Source organism: Molothrus ater, unplaced genomic scaffold, assembly GCF_012460135.2.
Source record: "Molothrus ater isolate BHLD 08-10-18 breed brown headed cowbird unplaced genomic scaffold, BPBGC_Mater_1.1 matUn_MA122, whole genome shotgun sequence".
NCBI classification, from domain to species: Eukaryota; Metazoa; Chordata; class Aves; order Passeriformes; family Icteridae; genus Molothrus; species Molothrus ater.
The window spans coordinates 48741-68960 of record NW_023416576.1 but is presented as its reverse complement, the minus strand read 5'-3'; the positions used below and the strand labels follow the sequence as shown (position 1 = coordinate 68960).

General features: G+C 55.6%; 3 protein-coding genes across 9 annotated transcripts; 2 read left to right on the top strand and 1 right to left on the bottom strand.

Moving 5' to 3' along the window:
• The first annotated feature begins 177 nt into the window (after nt 1–177).
• Nucleotides 178–15164, top strand: LOC118701047 (pre-mRNA-processing factor 39-like). Of its 6 annotated transcripts, XM_054518273.1 has the most exons (14): nt 179–285; nt 914–1344; nt 2197–2322; nt 3046–3164; nt 3825–3992; nt 5351–5549; nt 7087–7194; nt 7776–7940; nt 9134–9260; nt 10783–11051; nt 12379–12563; nt 13859–13933; nt 14797–14911; nt 14996–15164. In XM_054518273.1, the coding sequence occupies exons 1-14, from the start codon at nt 207–209 to the stop codon at nt 15059–15061; spliced, it is 2232 nt and encodes a 743-aa protein (XP_054374248.1). In that variant the 5' UTR covers nt 179–206; the 3' UTR covers nt 15062–15164. The 6 variants fall into 6 exon arrangements, 5 of the variants coding, with proteins under 5 accessions (XP_054374246.1, XP_054374245.1, XP_054374244.1 ...); XM_054518271.1 differs by lacking the exons at nt 3046–3164; nt 3825–3992 and having other exon boundaries at nt 178–285; nt 914–968; nt 1005–1344; nt 10391–11051; XM_054518270.1 differs by lacking the exons at nt 3046–3164; nt 3825–3992 and having other exon boundaries at nt 178–285; nt 10391–11051; nt 14999–15164.
• On the bottom strand, nt 15159–17266 carry MRPL49 (mitochondrial ribosomal protein L49). Of its 2 annotated transcripts, none has more exons than XM_054518275.1 (4): nt 17115–17266; nt 16606–16740; nt 15881–16003; nt 15159–15808 (listed from the first exon to the last, which is right to left on the bottom strand). In XM_054518275.1, the coding sequence occupies exons 1-4, from the start codon at nt 17178–17180 to the stop codon at nt 15662–15664; spliced, it is 471 nt and encodes a 156-aa protein (XP_054374250.1). In that variant the 5' UTR covers nt 17181–17266; the 3' UTR covers nt 15159–15661. The 2 variants fall into 2 exon arrangements, with proteins under 2 accessions (XP_054374250.1, XP_054374249.1); XM_054518274.1 differs by having other exon boundaries at nt 16611–16740; nt 17115–17234.
• FAU (FAU ubiquitin like and ribosomal protein S30 fusion) lies at nt 17214–18914 on the top strand. Its single transcript, XM_036405660.2, has 5 exons — nt 17214–17293; nt 18196–18278; nt 18368–18512; nt 18597–18652; nt 18755–18914. The coding sequence occupies exons 2-5, from the start codon at nt 18204–18206 to the stop codon at nt 18878–18880; spliced, it is 402 nt and encodes a 133-aa protein (XP_036261553.1). The 5' UTR covers nt 17214–17293; nt 18196–18203; the 3' UTR covers nt 18881–18914.
• The last annotated feature ends 1306 nt before the right edge of the window (nt 18915–20220 follow it).

The window sequence follows — 20220 nt, the reverse complement described above, 5'->3', positions numbered from 1 at the left end:
GCTGGGCCGCTCCGGCTTCTCTTTCCTGTCTCTCCGGTTATGGCGGCGGCAGCGGAAGCCGCTCTGGCCGCTCGGGCGCATCTCTATGGTTCCCTCTCCGCCGTTACTCCTCTATGGCGGGGGCGCTCCGGGTCCTCCCGCCCGCCAGAGGGCGCCACCTCCCCGGGGCCTCTCGGTGCCGCCACATCCGGGTCCCGTGCGGAGCGATGGCGGCCGAGGGGCCCGAGGAGGGAGCCGGGGGCTCCGCGGGCACCGGGGAGGCGATGGACGGGGACGGGGACAGCGGTGAGAGCCCGGGGACGGGCGGGCGGGAGGAACCGGGCGGCTGGGAGTGAGGAGGGGGCTGAGGGGCCGCGATGGAGGCGAGGGCTGAGGGGGCTCGGGGGGGATTTGGGAGAATTGGGGCGGCTGAGGGGGATTGGGGTGAGGGAGGGCGAGATGTGAGGGGGATTTGGGGGGTCTGGGGGGATTTGAGGGGGTCTGAGGGGATTTTGGTGCTCTGAGGGGATTTTTGGGGGGACTGAGGGGGATTTGGGGGTCTTGGAGGGAATTTGGGGGTGTTTGGTGGGATTTTGGGGGCTCTGAGGGGATTTTGGGGAGCTCTGAGGAGATTTGGGGGGTCTCTGAGGGGATTTGGGGGGGCTTTGAGGGAACTTGGAGATGTTTGGGGGTGTTTGATGGGATTTTGGGGATCTGGGGGCTCTGAGGAGATTTGGGGGGGTTTGAGGGGATTTTGGCCCTCTGAGGAGATTTGGGGGGCTCTGGGGGGGGTCAGGAGCCCTTGGGAGGAATTGGGGATGATTTGGGGTGGGGGGAGGGGTCAGAACCAGGGGGCGATGTGGGGGGAGGGGCAGAGCTGTGCCCCCCTCCCACCCCTCATCATTAACCGTGCCCCTCCCCCTCTTTCTCCCAGCCCCCCCGGCCGAGCCCCCCCCTCCCGCTGCCCCCGATCCCGGTGCTGATCCCGGCTCTGATCCCAATCCCAATCCCAATCCCAATCCCGGTTCTGATCCCGATCCCGGTCCCGATCCCGATCCCGATCCCATTCCCGATCCCATTCCCGATCCCATTCCCATTCCCGATCCCAGTTCCGATTCCGATCCCGATCCCGATCCCAGTTCCGATCCCGATCCCGATCCCATTCCCGATCCCGATCCCGATCCCGGTCCCGGTGCGGCCCCTCCGCCCCCGTCGGCCCCGAACGGGGCCCCTCCCCCCGCGGAGCCGCCCCCGGAGGAGCCGCCGCCGTTCCCGCCCGAGTTCCAGCGGCTCTGGGGGGCGGCCCAGGGCAGCCCCCACGACTTCGGAGCCTGGACCGAGCTGCTGGCGTACGTGGAGCAGGAGGTGAGCCCGGGAGCCCAGAGCCGTGAGTGGCACCCCCAGGGCCGTGAGTGACACCCCCAGACCCAAAACCAACACCCCAGAGCCGTGAGTGACACCCCCAGAGCCGTGAGTGACACCCCCAGAGCCATGAGTGACACCCTCAGAGCCGTGAGTGACACCCCCAGACCCAAAACTGACCCCCCCAGGGCTGTGAGTGACACCCCCAGACACATTAGGGACACCCCCAGACCCAAAACCAACACCCCAGACCCATGAGTGACACCCCCAGAGCTGTGAGTGACACCCCCAGAGCCGTGAGTGACACCCCCAGAGCCGTGAGTGACACCCCCAGACCCAAAACCAACACCCCAGACCCGTGAGTGACTCCCCCGAGCTGCTGGCGTACGTGGAGCAGGAGGTGAGCCCGGGACCCCAGACCCAAAACCGACTCACTCAGAGCCTTCAGTGACACCCCCAGACCCAAAATTGACCCCCCTGAGCCACTGAGCTTCTAAATCCCCCAATACTCCCTGTAAACCCCCCAATATCCCCTGCAAACCCCCCAAAACTTCTCATAAACCCCAAATTTTCCCTAGAAAACCCCAACGCTCCCTCTAAACCCCCAACGCTCCCTCTAAACCCCCCAAACCCCCCAATTTCCCCTCTAAACCCCCCAATACTCCCCCCAAAACCCCCAATTTCCCCTCTAAACCCCCCCATTTCCCCTGTAACCCCCTTTTTTCCCCCTAATTTCCCCTCTAACCCCCCGATATCCCCTCCAAACCTCCCGATATCCCCATAAACCCCCCCGATATCCCCATAAACCCCCCCAAATCTTCCCTCTAAGCCCCTTCTCTCCCCCTTTTCCCCCAGGAGCTGCTGGAGGCCGCCCGCCGTGCCTTCGACGCCTTCTTCCAGCGCTACCCGTACTGCTACGGCTACTGGCGCAAGTACGCCGAGCTGGAGCGGCGCCTGGGCAGCGCCCGCCGCGCCCAGCAGGTGGGGCAGCCTCTGGCCAGCAAATCCTCCTTTTCCCTCGTTTTTTGGGGGTTAAAATCCCCTTTTTTTCCTGATCTTTTGAGGGTTAAAATCCCCTTTTTTTCCTGATCTTTTGGGGGTTAAAATCCCCTTTTTTTCCTGATTTTTTTGAGGTTAAAATCCCCTTTTTTTCCTGATTTTTTTGAGGTCAAAATCCCCTTTTTTCCTGATCTTTTGGGGGTTAAAATCCCCTTTTTTTCCTGATCTTTTGGGGGTTAAAATCCCCTTTTTTTCCCGAGGCTTTGGGGAGGAAAATCCCCATTTCCCCCAGGCAGAGAGGGCTGGTGCAGGAGCCTGGCTGCCCCCAGGTACATCCCAGATGCCCCCCAGGTGTATCCCAGGTGTACCCCAGGTGTACCCCAGGTGTATCCCAGGTGTATCCCAGCTGTACCAGGTGCCCCCCAGGTGCCCCAGGTGACCGCAGGTGCCCCCAGGTGTATCCCAGCAGTTCCAGGTGCCCCCAGGTGTATCCCGAGTGTACCAGGTGCCCCCAGGTGTATCCCAGGTGTACCCCAGGTGTATCCCAGCTGTTCCAGGTGCCCCCAGGTGTATCCCAGGTGTACCCCAGGTGTATCCCAGGTGTACCCCAGGTGTATCCCAGCTGTTCCAGGTGTACCCCAGGTGTATCCCAGGTGCCCCCCAGGTGCCCCCCAGGTGCCCCAGGTGACCCCAGTTCCCCCGCAGGTGCTGGAGCGGGGGCTGCAGTCCATCCCGCTGAGCCTGGAGCTGTGGCTGCACTACATCAGCCTCCTGCAGAGCTCGCTGGACCCCGCGCGGCCCGAGAGCGCCCAGCGCGTGCGGGGGTGAGCGAGGGGAAATCCTGGGAATGTCCCTGGGAATGTCCCTGAGAAATCCTGGGAATGTCCTGGGAATGTCCCTGAAATCCTGGGAATGTCCTGGGAATGGCCCTGAGAAATCCTGGGAATGTCCTGGGAATATCCCTGAGAAATCCTGGGAATGGCCCTGGGAATGGCCCTGAGAAATCCTGGGAATGGCCCTGGGAATGGCCCTGGGAATGTCCCTGGGAATATCCTGGGAATATTCTGGGAATGTCCCTGGGAAGTCCTGGGAATATCCTGGGAATGTCCTGGGAATGTCTCAGGAATGTCCAGGAATGGCTCTGGGAGCGAGCCCTGGCTTGTCCTGGGAATCTCCCACCCTTTTCTCAGGATTCTCCCCCCATTGCCTGGGATTCTCCCCGCCCTCCTTTTTCTGGGATTCTCCTCCCACCGTTTCCCATGTTCCCCCCCCTACTTTCCCAGGATTCCCCCTTCTTTTCCCAGGATTTTGCCTCCAGATTTCCCAGGATTCTCTTCCCCATTTCCCAGTCATCCCCCCCCTTTTCCCGGGATTCTCCCCCTCCCTTTCCCTGGGATTCTCCCCCCCCTTTCCCTGGGATTCTCCCCCCCTTTCCCAGAGTTTCCCCCTCTCCCGGTGCCCGCGGTGACCCGGGGGTCTCCCAGGGCGTTCGAGGCGGCGCTGGCAGCGGCAGGGATGGATTTCCGCTCCGACAAACTCTGGGAATCCTACCTGGAGTGGGAGCGGGAGCGCGGCGACCTCCGGGCGGTCACGGCCATCTACGACCGCCTGCTGTCCATGCCCACGCAGCTCTACAGCCACCACTGGGAGAGGTGGGGAGCGGGGGACGCACCGGGAATGCACCGGGAATGCACCGGGAATGCACCGGGAATGCACTGGGAATGCACCGGGAATTCACTGGGAAAACACCGGGAAAACACCGGGAAAACACTGGGAATGCACCGGGAATTCACTGGGAAAGCACCAGGAACTCACTGGGAATTCCCTGGGAAAACACTGGGAAAACACCAGGAATGCACCGGGAATGCACTGGGAATGCACCGGGAATGCACTGGGAATGCACTGGGAAAACACCGGGAATGCACTGGGAAAACAGCGGGAAAACACTGGGAATGCACCGGGAATTCACTGGGAAAACACCAGGAATTCACTGGGAAAACACTGGGAAAACACCGGGAATTCACTGGGAATGCACCGGGAAAACACTGGGAATGCACCGGGAATGCACTGGGAAAACACCGGGAAAACACCGGGAATTCACCGGGAATGCACTGGGAAAGCACCGGGAAAACACCTGGAATTCACTGGGAAAACACTGGGAAAACGCCGGGAAAACACCGGGAATGCACTGGGAATGCACTGGGAAAACACCAGGAATGCACTGGGAAAACACTGGGAAAACATCAGGAATTCACTGGGAATTCCCTGGGAAAACACTTGGGAATGCACCAGGAAAACACCGGGAAAACACCGGGAAAACACCCGGAATGCACTGGGAAAACACTGGGAAAACACTGGGAATTCACTGGGAATGCACCGGGAAAACACCGGGAATGCACTGGGAATTCCCTGGGAACGCACTGGGAAAACACCTGGAAATCCCTGGGAAAAAATGGCAGGGGAACAGCAGGAATTCCATGGGAAAACAGTGGGGAAATAACGAGGAAATGCCAGGGAAACGCTGTGATTTCCCCGATTCCGGCTGTGATTCCCCATTTTCGTGTGTGATTCCCTGTTTTTTCGCTGTGATTCCCCCGTTTTTTCGCTGTGATTCCCTGTTTTTCTCTGTGATTCCCCCGTTTTTTCGCTGTGATTTCCCCGATTCCCGCTGTGATTCCCCATTTTCGTGTGTGATTCCCCGTTTTTCCCTGTGATTTCCCATTCCCACTGTGATTCCCCATTTTTCTCTGTGATTCCCCCGATTCCCGCTGTGATTCCCCATTTTTCTCTGTGATTCCCCATTCCCGCTGTGATTCCCCATTTTTCGCTGTGATTCCCCATTTTTCTCTGTGATTTCCCATTTTCGCTGTGATTCCCCATTTTTCACTGTGAATTCCCCATTTTTCTCTGTGATTCCCGATTCCCACTGTGATTCCCCGTTTTTTCCCTGTGATTCCCCATTTTTCTCTGTGATTCCCCGTTTTCCTCTGTGCTCGCCGCGTCCCCGCAGGTTCAAGGCGCACGTCCTGCAGCACCCGCCCGGGGCCATCCTCACCCCCGAGGAGCTGCTCTGGCTCCGCTCCAAGCTCGGCCCCGGCCCCGGCCCCGGCCCGGCCCCGCCGCAGGGCCCGGAGCGGCCGCCGGGCGAGGAGGAGGAGGAGGAGGAGGAGGAGGAGGAGCCGCGCACCGGGGCCGGGGCCGAGCCGCAGGTACCGCCCGACACCGGGAACGGGGCTGAAATCAATCAATGGGAATGGGGCTGAAATCAACGGGAACGGGGCTTAAATCAATCAATGGGAATTGGAGCTAAAATCAACGGGAACGGGGCTAAAATCAATCAACGGGAACGGGGCTAAAAACACGGGAATGGGGCTTAAATCAACGGGAATGGGCCTTAAATCAACGGGAATGGGGCTAAAAACACGGGAACGGGGCTTAAATCAACGGGAATGGGGCTAAAATCAACGGGAACGGGGCTAAAATCAACGGGAATGGGGCTTAAATCAACGGGAATTGGAGCTAAAATCAACGGGAATGGGCCTTAAATCAATGGGAACAGGGCCTTAAATCAACGGGAATGGGCCTTAAATCAATTAACGGGAATGGGGCTAAAAACACGGGAATGGGCCTTAAATCAACGGGAATGGGGCTTAAATCAACGGGAACGGGGCTAAAAACACGGGAACGGGCTTTAAATCAACAGGAACTGGGCCTTAAATCAACGGGAATGGGCCTTAAATCAACGGGAATTGGGCTTAAAAACCGGGAATTTGGCTTAAAAACCGGGAGTTGGGCCTTAAATAAACGGGAATTGGGCTTTAAAACACGGGAATTGTGCTTAAAAACCGGGATATTCCCAAAACCCGGGAATTGTGCTTAAAAACCGGGATATTCCCAAAAACCGGGAATTCCACTTTAAAATCCAGGAATTCTGCTTTTCCCGTGGCTTTAGAGGGGTTAAAACCTTCATTTCTTCATTTCTTGCCATGAATTTATTCCTTAACATCTTATTTCAGACTATTTCTTTATTATTTTGATGTCCTTATTTTGTGCTTATTGATCTTTATTCACCTTGGGGATGTGATTCACAATAAATCCACATTCACTAATGCGGATTTATTTCTTTGGGTTTATTTAAATTGGATTTTTATTTTAATGGATTTCTTTCTCATTATTTGGCTTTATGTACTGCTTTATCTTATCATTGCTAGCTTTTTAAAATTAATCACCAATAACAAACGGCTGTATTTATTATTTATTATTTATTATTCAGTATTTATTATTTATTATTTAGTATTTATTATTCATTATTCAGTATTTATTATTCAGTATTTATTATTTATTATTTATTGTTCAGTATTTATTATTTATTATTTATTATTCAGTATTTATTATTCAGTATTTATTATTATTCATTATTCAGTATTTATTATTCAGTATTTAGTATTCAGTATTTATTATTCAGTATTTATTATTTATTATTCAGTATTTATTATTCAGTATTTATTATTTATTATTTATTGTTTCTTATTTATTATTCATTATTCAGTATTTATTATTTATTATTTATTATTCATTATTCATTATTCAGGATTTATTATTTATTATTTATTATTCATTATTCAGGATTTATTATTTATTATTTATTATTTATTATTTATTATTTATTATTCAGTATTTATTATTTATTGTTTATTATTTATTATTTATTATTTATTGTTCATTATTTGTTGTTGGATTTTGCAGGAGGATCTGGACCAGGAGAAGATCCGGGAGCTCGTGATCTCCATGCGGCAGCAAATCCACGCCCAGAACGAGGCCGAAGTCAGCAAGCGCTGGAACTTCGAGGATGGGGTGGGTGAAGGGCTGGGATCCCCTGGAATCGTCCTGGGATTCCCTGGAATCCCCTTGGAATTGTCCTGGAATTCCCTGGAATCCCCCTGGAATCCCCCTGGAATTGTCCTGGAATTGTCCTGGAATTGTCCTGGAATCCCCCAAACCCCTGGAACCCCCCCAGAATCCCCCAAATCCCCCTGAAATCCCTGAAATCCCCCAAACCTCCCCCAAAATGCCCCGAAATCCCCCAATCACTGGCAGATCAAGCGCCCCTATTTCCACATGAACCCCAAATCCACCCCAAATCCCCCTGAAATCCCCCAAAATGCCCCAAATCCCCCCCAAATCCCCATTTCCTGGCAGATCAAGCGCCCCTATTCCCACGTGAACCCCAAATCCACCCCAAATCCCCCCAAATCCCCCAAATTCCCCCAAAATGCCCCAAATCCCCCCGGTCCCTGGCAGATCAAGCGCCCCTATTTCCACATGAACCCCAAATCCACCCCAAATCCCCCCAAATCCCCCCAAATTCCCCCATTCCTGGCAGATCAAGCGCCCCTATTCCCACATGAACCCCAAATTCCCCCATTTCCTGGCAGATCAAGCGCCCCTATTTCCACGTGAAGCCCCTGGAGCGGGCGCAGCTGCGGAACTGGCGCGAGTACCTGGACTTCGAGGTGGCCGCGGGCTCGCAGGAGCGCAGCATCGTCCTCTTCGAGCGCTGCCTCATCGCCTGCGCCCTCTACGAGGAGTTCTGGGTCAAGGTGCCCAAAACCCCTGAAATCCCCAACTCACCAACTCACCCTGGTCCTGGCCCCAAAACCCCTGAAATCCCCAAACTCACCAACTCACCCTGGTCCTGGCCCCAAAATCCCTGATTTATCCCCAAAATCCCTGATTTATCCCCAAAATCCCTGATTTATCCCCAAAATCCCTGATTTATCCCCAAAATCACCAATTCACACTGCTCCAGGCCCCAAAATCCCTGATTTATCCCCAAAATCCCTGATTTATCCCCAAACTCACCAATTCCCCCTGGTCCTGGTCCCAGAATCCCTGATTTATCTCCAAAATCCCTGATTTATCCCCAGAATCCCTGATTTATCCCCAAAATCCCTGAAATCCCCAAACTCACCAACTCACCCTGCTCCAGGCCCCAAAACCCCTGATTTATCCCCCAAATTCACCAATTCACCCTGGTCCTGGCCCCAAAACCCCTGATTTATCCCCAAAATCCCTGATTTATCCCCAAACTCACCAATTCACACCTGGTCCTGGCCCCAAAATCCCCGCTTCTCACCCCAAAATCCCTGCTCCTATCCCCAAAATCCCCACTGTTTGAAATACAACGCCGCTTTTCACCCCAATTCTCTTTTCTTTCCATTTTTCTCTTCTCCTTTTCTCCTCCTCATTTCTCCACCTTTTGTTCCCCCTTTTTCTCCCTTTTTTCCCCATTTTCCCTCTTCATTCCCTCATTATTCCCTCGGTATTTCCCCCATTATTCCCCCATTTCCCCCAATATTCCCCCATTTTCCCCCCCATTTTCCCCCATTTTCCCCCCATTGTTTCCTCCATTATCCCCCCATTTCCCCCCCATTATTCCCCCATCATTTCCCCCATTATTCCCCCATTATTCCCCCATTTCCCCCCGTTATTCCCCCGTTTTCCCCCCATTTCCCCCCATTATTCCCCCATTAATCCCCCATTATCCCCCATTTTTCCCCCATTATTCCCCCATTTCCCCCCCGTTATTCCCCCGTTTTCCCCCCATTTCCCCCCATTATTGCCCCATTAATCCCCCATTATCCCCCATTTTTCCCCCATTATTCCCCCATTTTTCCCCCCGTTAATCCCCCGTTTTCCCCCCATTTTCCCCCCATTATCCCCCCGTTAATCCCCCATTAATCCCCCATTTTTCCCCCCATTTTTCCCCCCATTTTCCCCGTTTTCCCCGCAGTACACGCGGTACCTGGAGTCGCGCACGGTGCCGGGCGCCCGCAGCGTTTTCCAGCGCGCCTGCGGCTTCCACCTGCCCCGCAAGCCCAACATCCACCTGCTCTGGGCCGCCTTCGAGGAGAAGCAAGGTGGGGGCACGGCCGGACCCCGAATCCGGGGAGCCCCAAAACCTGGGACTGACCTGGGGCTCACCCGCACCCGGGGCTTGGTCCCAAAACGCTCCGAGCCGGGGTCGGGCTCAAATCTCACCCCAGAGTGACTCAGAGACCTCTAAAATCAACGTGGGAGCCCCCAAACTGCACCAGGGAGCCCTAAAAGCATCCTGGGCACCCCATAACCCACCCCGGGCACCCCAATAACCCTGCCAGGACACCCCCGATCTCTTTTTGCCCCATTTTTACCCATTTTCCCAGGCAATGTCGATGAGTCGCGGCGCATCCCGCGCAGTTTCAAGGCAGCCGTGCCAGGGCTGGGACACCAGTAACCCCATTTTTACCCATTTTACCCCATTTTTACCCCATTTTTACCCATTTTACCCCATTTTTACCCCATTTTTACCCATTTTTACCCCATTTTTACCCATTTTTACCCTATTTTTACCCATATTTACCCATCTACACTATTTTTACCCCATTTTTACCCCATTTTTACCCCATTTTTACCCATTTTACACTATTTTTACCCCATTTTTACCCATTTTTACCCATTTTACACTATTTTACCCCATTTTACCCCATTTTACACTATTTTTACCCCATTTTTACCCATTTTTACCCATTTTACCCCATTTTTACCCATTTTTACCCATTTACACTATTTTTACCCCATTTTTACCCATTTTACCCCATTTTACACTATTTTTACCCCATTTTTACCCCATTTCCCCCGTTTTTACCCCCTTTTTCAGGGAACATGGACGAGGCCCGGCGCATCCTGCGCAGTTTTGAGGCCGCGGTGCCCGGCCTGGCCATGGTGCGCCTGCGCCGGGTGTCCCTGGAGCGCGTCACCCCAGTAACCCCAATAACCCCAATAACCCCATTTTCACCCATTTTTCCCCAATTTCCCCCGTTTTTACCCATTTTTACCCCGTTTCCCAGGCAATGTGGACGAGGCCCGGCGCATCCTGCGCAGTTTCGAGGCGGCCGTGCCCGGCCTGGCCATGGTGCGCCTGCGCCGGGTCAGCCTGGAGCGCGTCACCCCAGTAACCCCAATAACCCCATTTTTACCCAATTTCCCCCATTTTTACCCCGTTTCCCAGGGAACGTGGACGAGGCCCGGCGCATCCTGCGCAGTTTCGAGGCGGCCGTGCCCGGCCTGGCCATGGTGCGCCTGCGCCGGGTGTCCCTGGAGCGCGTCACCCCAGTAACCCCAATAACCCCATTTTCACCCATTTTTACCCATTTTCCCCCATTTTTACCCAATTTCCCCCGTTTTTACCCCGTTTCCCAGGGAACGTGGACGAGGCCCGGCACATCCTGCGCAGTTTCGAGGCAGCCGTGCCCGGCCTGGCCATGGTGCGCCTGCGCCGGGTGTCCCTGGAGCGCGTCACCCCAGTAACCCCAATAACCCCAATAACCCCATTTTCACCCATTTTTACCCATTTTCCCCCCATTTTTACCCAATTTCCCCCATTTTTACCCCGTTTTTCAGGCAATGTGGACGAGGCCCGGCGCATCCTGCGCAGTTTCGAGGCGGCCGTGCCCGGCCTGGCCATGGTGCGCCTGCGCCGGGTGTCCCTGGAGCGCCGGCACGGGCGCGTGGCCGAGGCCGAGGCGCTGCTGCTCGAGGCCATGAGGGCCAACGAGGGGCGGCCCCTGGGCTCCTTCTACGCCGTCAAACTGGCCCGGCAGGTGTGCAAGGTGCAGAAAAACCTGGGCAGGGCCAGAAAGGTGCTCGAGGAGGCCCTCGAGAAGGACCCGGTGAGTCCAGAGGGCTGAGACTGAATTCGTTAAAAAAAAAAAAAAAAATTAATATATAGATTTATATAAATATATATAAATATTTGTATATTTATATAGAAACATATATAAATGTTTGTATATTCACATATAAATATATATGTGTTTGTATATTGTATATATTTGTATATTTATATATAAATATATATAAATATATGTATATCTATTTATAAATATATAAATATATGCATATTTATATGTGTTTATTTATATATAAATATATATAAATATATGTATATCTATTTATAAAAATATATAAATATACGCATATTTATATATATATGCATATTTATATATATAAATACATATATATTTATATATAAATTTATTTAAAAAATCGTAGAAAAACAATATAAAAAGTCATAAGAAAAATCATATAAAATAATATTATAAGAAAAATTATATAATGTAACATTATAAGAAAAAATCATATAAAATAACTTTATAATAATATACTATTATATAATGGTAGTATAATATATATTAGTAATGCTGCCTTAAAGTTACTTAAAAATAATAAAAATAATAAAAATAATAAATAATATAGTATAATAAATTATTTATATTATAATAAATTATTATTTATATTTATTATTATAAAATAATAATAAATATAAAAATAATACATTATATTATATTATATTATATTATATTATATTATATTATATTATATTATATTATATTATATTATGTTTATTATATTATATTATTATTATATACCTCGTCCAGCCCCCGCCAAACCGCCTATAGGACCCCCTAAACCCCCTCTAGGACGCCCCAAGCCCCTCTAAGACCCCCAAACCACCTCTGAGACCCCTCAAACCCCTTCTAAGACCCCCCCAAATCCCCTCTAAGACTCCCCCAAAACCCCCAGCCCCCTCAAATCCCCTCTACAACCCCCAAACCCCCTTTAGTCCCCCTCAAATCCCCTCCAGCCCCTCCAAATCCATTCTAAGAGCCCCCAAAGCCCCTGCAGCCCCCCCGAGCCCCCTATAGGACCCCCCCAAACCCCTGCAGTCCCCCCTGAGCCCCCTATAGGACCCCCCAAAGCCCCTCCAGCCCCCCCAAACCCCCTGCAGCCCCCCCAAGCCCCTGCAGCCCCCCCTGAGCCCCCTCTGGTCCCCCCCAAGCCTCTCCAGCCCCCCCCAAGCCCCCTATAGGAGCCCCCAAGCCCCTGCAGCCCCCTGAGCCCCCTCTGGTCCCCCCAAGCCCCTCCAGCCCCCCTGAGCCCCCTCTGGTCCCCCCAAGCCCCTGCAGCCCCCCTGAGCCGCCTGTGCCCGGTGCCCAGGAGAACGCCCGGCTCCACGCCAACCTGCTGGAGATGGAGTTTGGGGCGGACGTGGGGCAGAACGAGGGCAACACCATGAGCTGCTTCGAGCGCGCCCTGCGCAGCCGCCTGCCCCCCGAGGCCAAGCTGCTCTTCTCGCAGCGCCGCGTGGAGTTCCTGGAGGACTTCGGCTCCAGCATCCACAGGTGGGGCCGCGGGAGGGGGGAAATGGGGCTGGGGGATCCTTGTGGGAAATGGGGATGGGAAATGGGGCTGGGGGATCCTTGTGGGAAATGGGGCTGGGGGAGCCCCTGGGGATGGGAAACGGGGCTGGGAAATGGGGCTGGGGGATCCTTGTGGGAAATGGGGCTGGGAAATGGGGCTGGGGGAGGCCCCTGGGGATGGGAAACGGGGCTGGGGGATCCTTGTGGGAAATGGGGATGGGGGAGCCCCCTGGGGCAGGGAAATGGGGTGGGCAAGACCCTGGGGATGGGAAACGGGGCTGGGGGAGGCCTGTGGGAGAGAGAAATGGGGCTGGGGGAGGTCCCTGGGGATGGGAAACGGGAATGGGAAATGGGGCTGAGGGATCCTTGTGGGAAATGGGGCTGGGGGATCCTTGTGGGAAATGGGGCTGGGGGATCCTTGTGGGAAATGGGGCTGGGGGATCCTTGTGGGAAATGGGGCTGGGGGATCCTTGTGGGAAATGGGGATGGGGGAGCCCCTGGGGCGGGGAAATGGGGCTGGGAAATGGGGCTGGGGGATCCTTGTGGGAAATGGGGCTGGGGGATCCTTGTGGGAAATGGGGCTGGGGGAGCCCCCTGGGGCAGGGAAATGGGGTGGGCAAGACCCTGGGGATGGGAAACGGGGCTGGGGGAGACCTGTGGGAGAGAGAAATGGGGCTGGGGGAGGTCCCTGGGGATGGGAAATGGGGCTGGGGGATCCTTGTGGGAAATGGGGCTGGGGGATCCTCGTGGGAAATGGGAATGGGGGAGCCCCTGGGGATGGGAAATGGGGCGGGGAAATGGGGCTGGGGGATCCTTGTGGGAAATGGGGCTGGGGGAGCCCCTGGGGATGGGAAATGGGGATGGGAAATGGGGCTGGGGGATCCTTGTGGGAAATGGGGATGGGGGAGGTCCCTGGGGATGGGAAATAGGGTGGGGGAGGTCCCTGGGGACCTGAAATGGGGTCCCTGGAGACCTGTGGGACCCTGAAATGGGGATGGGGGAGCCCCCTGGGGCAGGGAAATGGGGCTGGGGGATCCCTGTGGGAAATGGGGATGGGAAATGGGGCTGGGGGGATCCCTGTGGGACAGAGAAATGGGGCTGGGGGCCCTGCATGGGATCCCAAAATGGGTCAGGGGGCTCCCCCTGGGACCCCAGAACGGGTCTGGGGGCTCCCCCCTGAGCGCTGCCCCCTCCCCAGCCTGCTCAAGGACAGAACAGCCTGGGGGGACCCCAAAAAGGGTCTGGGGGCTCCCCCCTGAGCGCTGCCCCCTCCCCAGCCTGCTCAAGGCCTACGATGAGCACCAGAAGATGCTGAAGGCGCACGTGGCCCGGAAACGGGCGCCCGAGAACGGGTGAGACCCCGGGAGCCCCAAAATGGCCCCAAATCAGCCCCAAAATGGCCACAAAATGGCCCCAAATCAGCCCCAAAATAGCCACAAAATTGGCCCAAAGTGACCCCAAATCAACCCCATAATCAGCCCCAAATGGCCCCAAAATTGGCCCCAAATCAGCCCCAAAATGGCCACAAAATTGGCCCAAAGTGACCCCAAATCAACCCCAAAATCAGCCCCAGATCAGCCCCAAAATGGCCTCAAAATCGGCCCCAAATCTACCCCAAAGTCGGCCCCAAAATCGGCCCCAAATCAGCCCTAAATCAACTCCAAATCGGTCCCAAAATGGCCTCAAAATCAGCCCCAAATGAGCCCCAAAATCGGCCACAAATCAGCCATAAATTGGCCCCAAATGAGTCCCAAAATGGCCCCAGTTGGCCCCAAAATGGCCTCAAAACAAGCCCCCAAATCAGCCCCAAATCAACCCCAAAATCAGCCCCAAATCAGCCCCTGCTTCTACCCCAGTTCCCCCCACTCTTGCTCCACTTCCCCCCATTTTAATCCCAAATTCGCCCCATATTTGCTCCTTTTCCCCCCAATTTTCCCCCTCACATTTCCCCCCATTTTTTCCCCTTTTTCCCCCACATTTCCCCCATTTTTTCCCCTTTTTCCCCCACATTTCCCCCAAATTTTCCCCTTTTTCCCCCCATTTTTTCCCCTTTTTCCCCCACATTTCCCCCCATTTTTTCCCCTTTTTCCCCCACATTTCCCCCATTTTTTCCCCTTTTTCCCCCACATTTCCCCCAAATTTTCCCCTTTTTCCCCCCATTTTTTCCCCTTTTCCCCCCACATTTCCCCCATTTTTTCCCCTTTTTCCCCCCCAGCTCAGAGGAACCCGAGGACAAACGGCTCCGTCCCGAGGACCCCTCGGGGCTCCTGGGACCCCACAACTTTTCGGGGGCTGGGGACCCCAACCCCTCCTACAACTACTGGTACCAGGTGGGTGATTTGGGGCAGGGGCTTTGGGGTCTCCAGGGCGTTCCCAGGCTGAGCCCCCTCCCCTTTTAACCCCTTCCTCCCCAGCAGGGCTACGGCACCTACGGCTACCAGAGCCCCTGGGGCTACGGCCACTACTACGGGCAGAGCTGAGGAGGGGGCTCAGCCCCCACCCCCACCCTGTACAGACCCTGGGACCCCTCCCCAAAATTTGGGGGGGGGGGCACGTTGTAAATAAAGAGGCTGTGAGGAGTTACCCGAGGCCTTTATTGGGGTTTGTTACGGTTTTGGGGGGTTTTGTTTGGTTTTTGGGGGCTCCCAGGAGATATTGGGGTACTCCAAGGATGATTTTGGGATCCTCTCTGTGCATTTCAGGGTTCCCCCCAAGGATTTTGGGGTACCCCAGGTGGATTTCAGGATCCCAGCACAGATTCTGACGTTCCCCCAACAGATTTTGGGGTTTGGGGCTGTCCACAGCAGATTCCAGGCAGATTTTGGGGTGCTCCAGGTGGATTTAAAGGTGTCCCAAATGGATTTTGGGATGCTCCAGGTGGATCTGGAGGTGCCCCAAACAGATTTCGGGGTTTTCCAAACAGATTTTGGGGTGCCCAGGTAGATCTGCAGGCGCTCCCAGAAGAAGTTTCACTGCCCAGGGTCCATTTCAAGCTGCTCCAGGTGTTCCCACCGCAGATCCCTCGCAGACTTCGGGGTCCCCCTTGCAGACCTGGGGTCCCCCGGCAGACCTGGGGGTCTCTAGAAGCCCCTCTGGAGCAGCCACTGCCTCACCTGAGCCCCCCAGTGTCCCCTGAGCCGCAGCGTCCCCGTCACCTCGTTCACCTGTGCCGCCACCTCGGGCACGCCCTGGGAGCCCAGGAACGCCCTCAGGTCCCGCTCCAGCGCCTGGGGGGGCACGGGAGGGGTCAGGGGGCGCCCCCCGAGCCCCCCGGAGCCCCCCCCGAGCCCCCCACTCACCCAGATGTCGCCGTGGATGCGGCGCAGCTCCGTGAGGCGCCGGCCCTGCCGCAGCCCCAGGTACACGGGCAGGTTGTGCAGGCGGGAACGGCGGACGAAATAGGGCAGATCCGGGGGGGGGGTCTGGGCAATTAACACCCCCCAGGGGTAATTAACACCCCCCAGGGGTAATTAGCACCCCCCAGGGGTAATTAACACCCCCCTGAGGGAATTAACACTGCCCGCGGTAATTAACAGCACCCCGCCCTCGAGTAAATCCTTAAGTAAATTTAAGTAAATTCGGTTTGGAATTAATAATTTCTCTTTCAAGGAAATATTTTGGGTTCCCCCGAGGGTAATTAGCACCCCCAAGTGGTAATTAACATCCCCAAAGGATAATTAACATCCCCACAGGGTAATTAACCCCCCCCGTAGTAATTAACACTCACCCGGGAGAATTGCACCCACCCGACCTTTAAGGAAATTTAAATTCTCTTCACTGCTCGATTTGGAATTAATAATTTCTTCTTCAAGGAAATATTTTGGGCTCCCTTGAGGGTAATTAGCACCCCCCAAGGGTTAATTAGCACCCCCAAGGGGTAATTAACACCCCCCACAAAGTCATTAAAGTCCCCCGGAGTCTCAGATTAAACACCTCGTTAATTAACCCTTTTGATCCCCATTTTGGGGTAAATCACCCCCTCTCCCGGCGCTAATTAACCCCCCCAGGGTTAATTACAGGGTGCCTGACCTGCGGGGGGGCTCCATCCGGACGGGGTGGGGTATTTGGGGTGCGGGGGGGGGTCGGGGATGCGGCTGGGGGGCAGCAGCCGCTCCACGAACCCGAACTCGGCCGTCGACTCCTCATAGCGGGGAGGGGTCTGTGGGGACCCCCAAAAAAGTCCCAAAAACCCTTCAGAGACCCCCCCAGCTCCCCCATTAATTCACCCCTAAGACCCCCCCCCCAAGTTTTTCCCTCCCTTTTTCAAGAACCCCCCCAAAATCTCCCCTCTCCAGGTTCCCCCCAATTTCTTCTCCCTCCCAACCCCCCATTCCCTCAGGCACACCCCAATTTCTCCTCCCTAAACCCCAAATCCCCTCAGGGCTCCCCTAAACCCCCCTCAAACCTCCCTTCACCCCTCAAACCCCCCACTCCAATTCCCCCTCACGCCCCAAATTCCCCCCTCACGTCTCCCCCCCCTTTACCTGAGTCCCCCAAAAGAACCCCTCACACCCCAAAGCCCCTTCCCGGTACCTGCACCCCCCTGACCCCCCGGCCCAGCGCCCGCAGCCTCCGGCCCAGCGCCGCCATCGCCGCCATCTTGGCTCCTCCTTCCCGCCCTCACGACGTCATCACGCAGCACGCACGTACGTACGCGCGACGTCATCGCGCTCTCTCCGCGCCGCGCTCCGAGCCCTGAGGGAGCCGCTGAGGTGGGGCCGGGCCCGGGGGCTCGGAAAGGGAATTTGGGGGGGATTTGAGGGGTCTGGGGGGTACAGAGGGGACGGGGAGAGGGTAAGGGAGGGGTTGGGGTGAGGGGAGCGTTGTGGAGGGGCTCAGGGGGGTTTTGGGGGGGCGGGAGGGGTTCAGGGAGGGTTTGGAGGGGGATCCTGAGGGAGTTTCAGGAGGGGGGGCGCGCTCTGGAGGTTTTTTAAGGGTTTTTTGTGGGGTTGGGGTCTATTGGGGGGTCTGGGGGTGGTGTGGGAGGGGCTGGGGACGTTTTTGGGGGGCTCTGAGGGGTTCAGGCCTGGAGGGGCTGCAGGAGCCGCTGGGGAAGCTCTGGAGGGGTTTTGGGGGGAGTCTGAGGGGGCTGTGAAGGTTTGGGGTGATGGAGGTTATGGGAGGCCTTGAGGGGGTCGTTGGGGGCCGTTCTGAGGGTGGGGGACACCCAAGGGTGCTGCCACTGGACCCCCAGTGTCCCCCCCCTGCAGAGCCCTTTGTCCCCAGGGCCCCAGGCCAAGTGACAAAGTCCTGTGGGCGGGAGAGGGGAGGAAAACGCAACCAAAACTGCCAGGATCCCACCCAAAACAGCCACAACACCCCAGAACATACCCACAGCCCCCCAGAAAAGACCCCAACACAGCCACAACACCCCAAAATTGCCACAATCCCACCCAAAACTGCCACAATCCCACCCAAAACAGCCCAGCCCCGCAATAACCCCCCAGTCACCCCCAAAACACCACTCAGCTCCCCAAAAATAACTCAAATCTCCCCAAACCGCCCCTCTCTCGCTTCTCCCCCTTTCCTCGGGATCCGGGGGGGGGTTCCAGGGCGTTCCCCTCATTTTTGGGCTGTGGGGACCCCCCCTAACCCCCCCAAATCCCCCCCCCAGCCGCCACCATGCAGCTCTTCATCCGCGGCCAGACCCTCCTCACCCTCGAGCTCTCCGGCTCCGAGACCCTCGCCCAGATCAAGGTGAGAGCCCCCAAATTCGGGCTGTGCCCCTCCCCAATTTCCCTCCCAGGTTTTGGGGTGCTGACCCCCCCGTTTGTCCCCTCCCCCAGGAGAGGGTGGCCGAGCTTTCGGGGATCCCCCCCGAGGACCAAGTGCTGCTCCACGCCGGGACCCCCCTGGACGATGAGGCCGTGCTGGGGCAGAGCCCCCTCCCCGAATTCACCACCCTGGACCTCTCCACGCGCCTGCTGGGCGGTAATTACAGGGGGGCCGCTAATTATCGGGCTGGTAATTAGCAAAACAACCCCCCCAACACCCCAATTTCCTTCCTCCCGCCAGGTAAAGTCCACGGCTCCCTCGCCCGTGCCGGCAAAGTGAGGGGCCAGACCCCCAAGGTGAGCGCTGAGGGGGCTCCCCCCGGCTTTGGGGACCCCCACGGGGTTTGGGGACCCTGCCAAGGTTTTGGGACACCCCCTGACCCCCCGGTTTTCCATCAGGTGGCCAAGCAGGAGAAGAAGAAGAAGAAGACGGGGCGGGCCAAGCGGCGCATGCAGTACAACCGGCGCTTCGTCAACGTGGTGCCCACCTTCGGCAAGAAGAAGGGTCCCAACGCCAACTCCTGAGCACAATAAAGGAATTTGGGCACAATTCCTGCCATTTTGGGACTTCCTGAGCTTCTTTCCATTTTTTAGGGTTGGTTTTGCACTGTTGTAGAGACGATTTTGAGGAGTTTAAAGGGGTTTGGTGGTCAAAGTGGTCTCTAGGGGGATTGTGCGGGTTGCTGAGCACCTTGGGGGCGTGATCAATAGGCGGTGATTAGAGGGAAGAGCTTAATGAGCGTTAATTTGGGGGCTGCTAATGAGAGGATGCTGTGTGCAGAAGTTTTCTATGAGAGAGGCGGAAAGAGCCGAGCGGTGCCGGAAATACCCGAGCGCAGGGGCGGGGCGGAGCGAGCCGAGCGGTGCCGGAAGTAGCCGAGTGATTCCGATTATGAGGGGGTAGGGGGAGCCGAGCGCTGACGGGAGTACCCGAGTGATTCCGAATGTGAGGGGCCGTGGGAAAAAGCGGTGACGGGAACACCCCCGGATGCCTCGGGTGCCTCCTGTACCCCCAAAATCCCCCTGGGAGGGAACGAGGGACCCCAAAACTTCCCCAGATCCCGTAAACCGCTTCCCGCCATCCCCAAAGCCGCTGGGTGAGTAAAAGGGGCGGGACAAATCCGTCCTGAGATATGAATATGCAAATATCGGAGTGTTATTATGCTAATAAACGAGTGACTCGAAACCATCCGGACTGAGAGGCGGGGTTATGCAAAATGGACGCGAACAGCCAGGGAAAGGCATGCTGGGATCATTTTTATAGGGAGAATTTCGGGGTTTTTGGGGTCGAATAATGCGGGACGCGGGAGAAAAGCGCGGGATGAGCTGGGGAAAGAGGCCGGGAATGGGACGTGAAGGGTGCGAGCGCGGCGCGGGGGTTTTTGGCGAATTTTTGGGTTTTTTTGGGGGGTTTGTGGGGGGTCCCTGAGCTCCCCCTCCCCCCCTGGCTCCTTGGGGGCGAAGGTGGGACCCGAGTGGGCACAACGACAAGGGCGGGGCAGGGCGAATGCAAATGAGCGGGCGGATAATTACCATACTATCCTGGAGGGGCGGAGCTTGTGCGACAAGAGGCGGAGTTATGCTAATCAACAACTGGTGCGGGAGTGGGCGGAGACAATGCAAACTAACATGCACGGTCGGCCAATCACAATGCGGGGCGGGGAAAAGCGATGGGCGGGGCTAGGAAACACCGGCAGGGCGGGCGGCTGTTTGCATAAAGGGGCGGAGTTATGCAGATTTATTGGTCCACCATGTGCGCGAAAGGCATGTTGGGATCATTTCTGCGGGAGAATTTCGGGATTTTTGGGGTCGAGCATACAGAACGCGGGAGGAAAGTGCGGGACGCGATGGAGAGAATGTTCCAG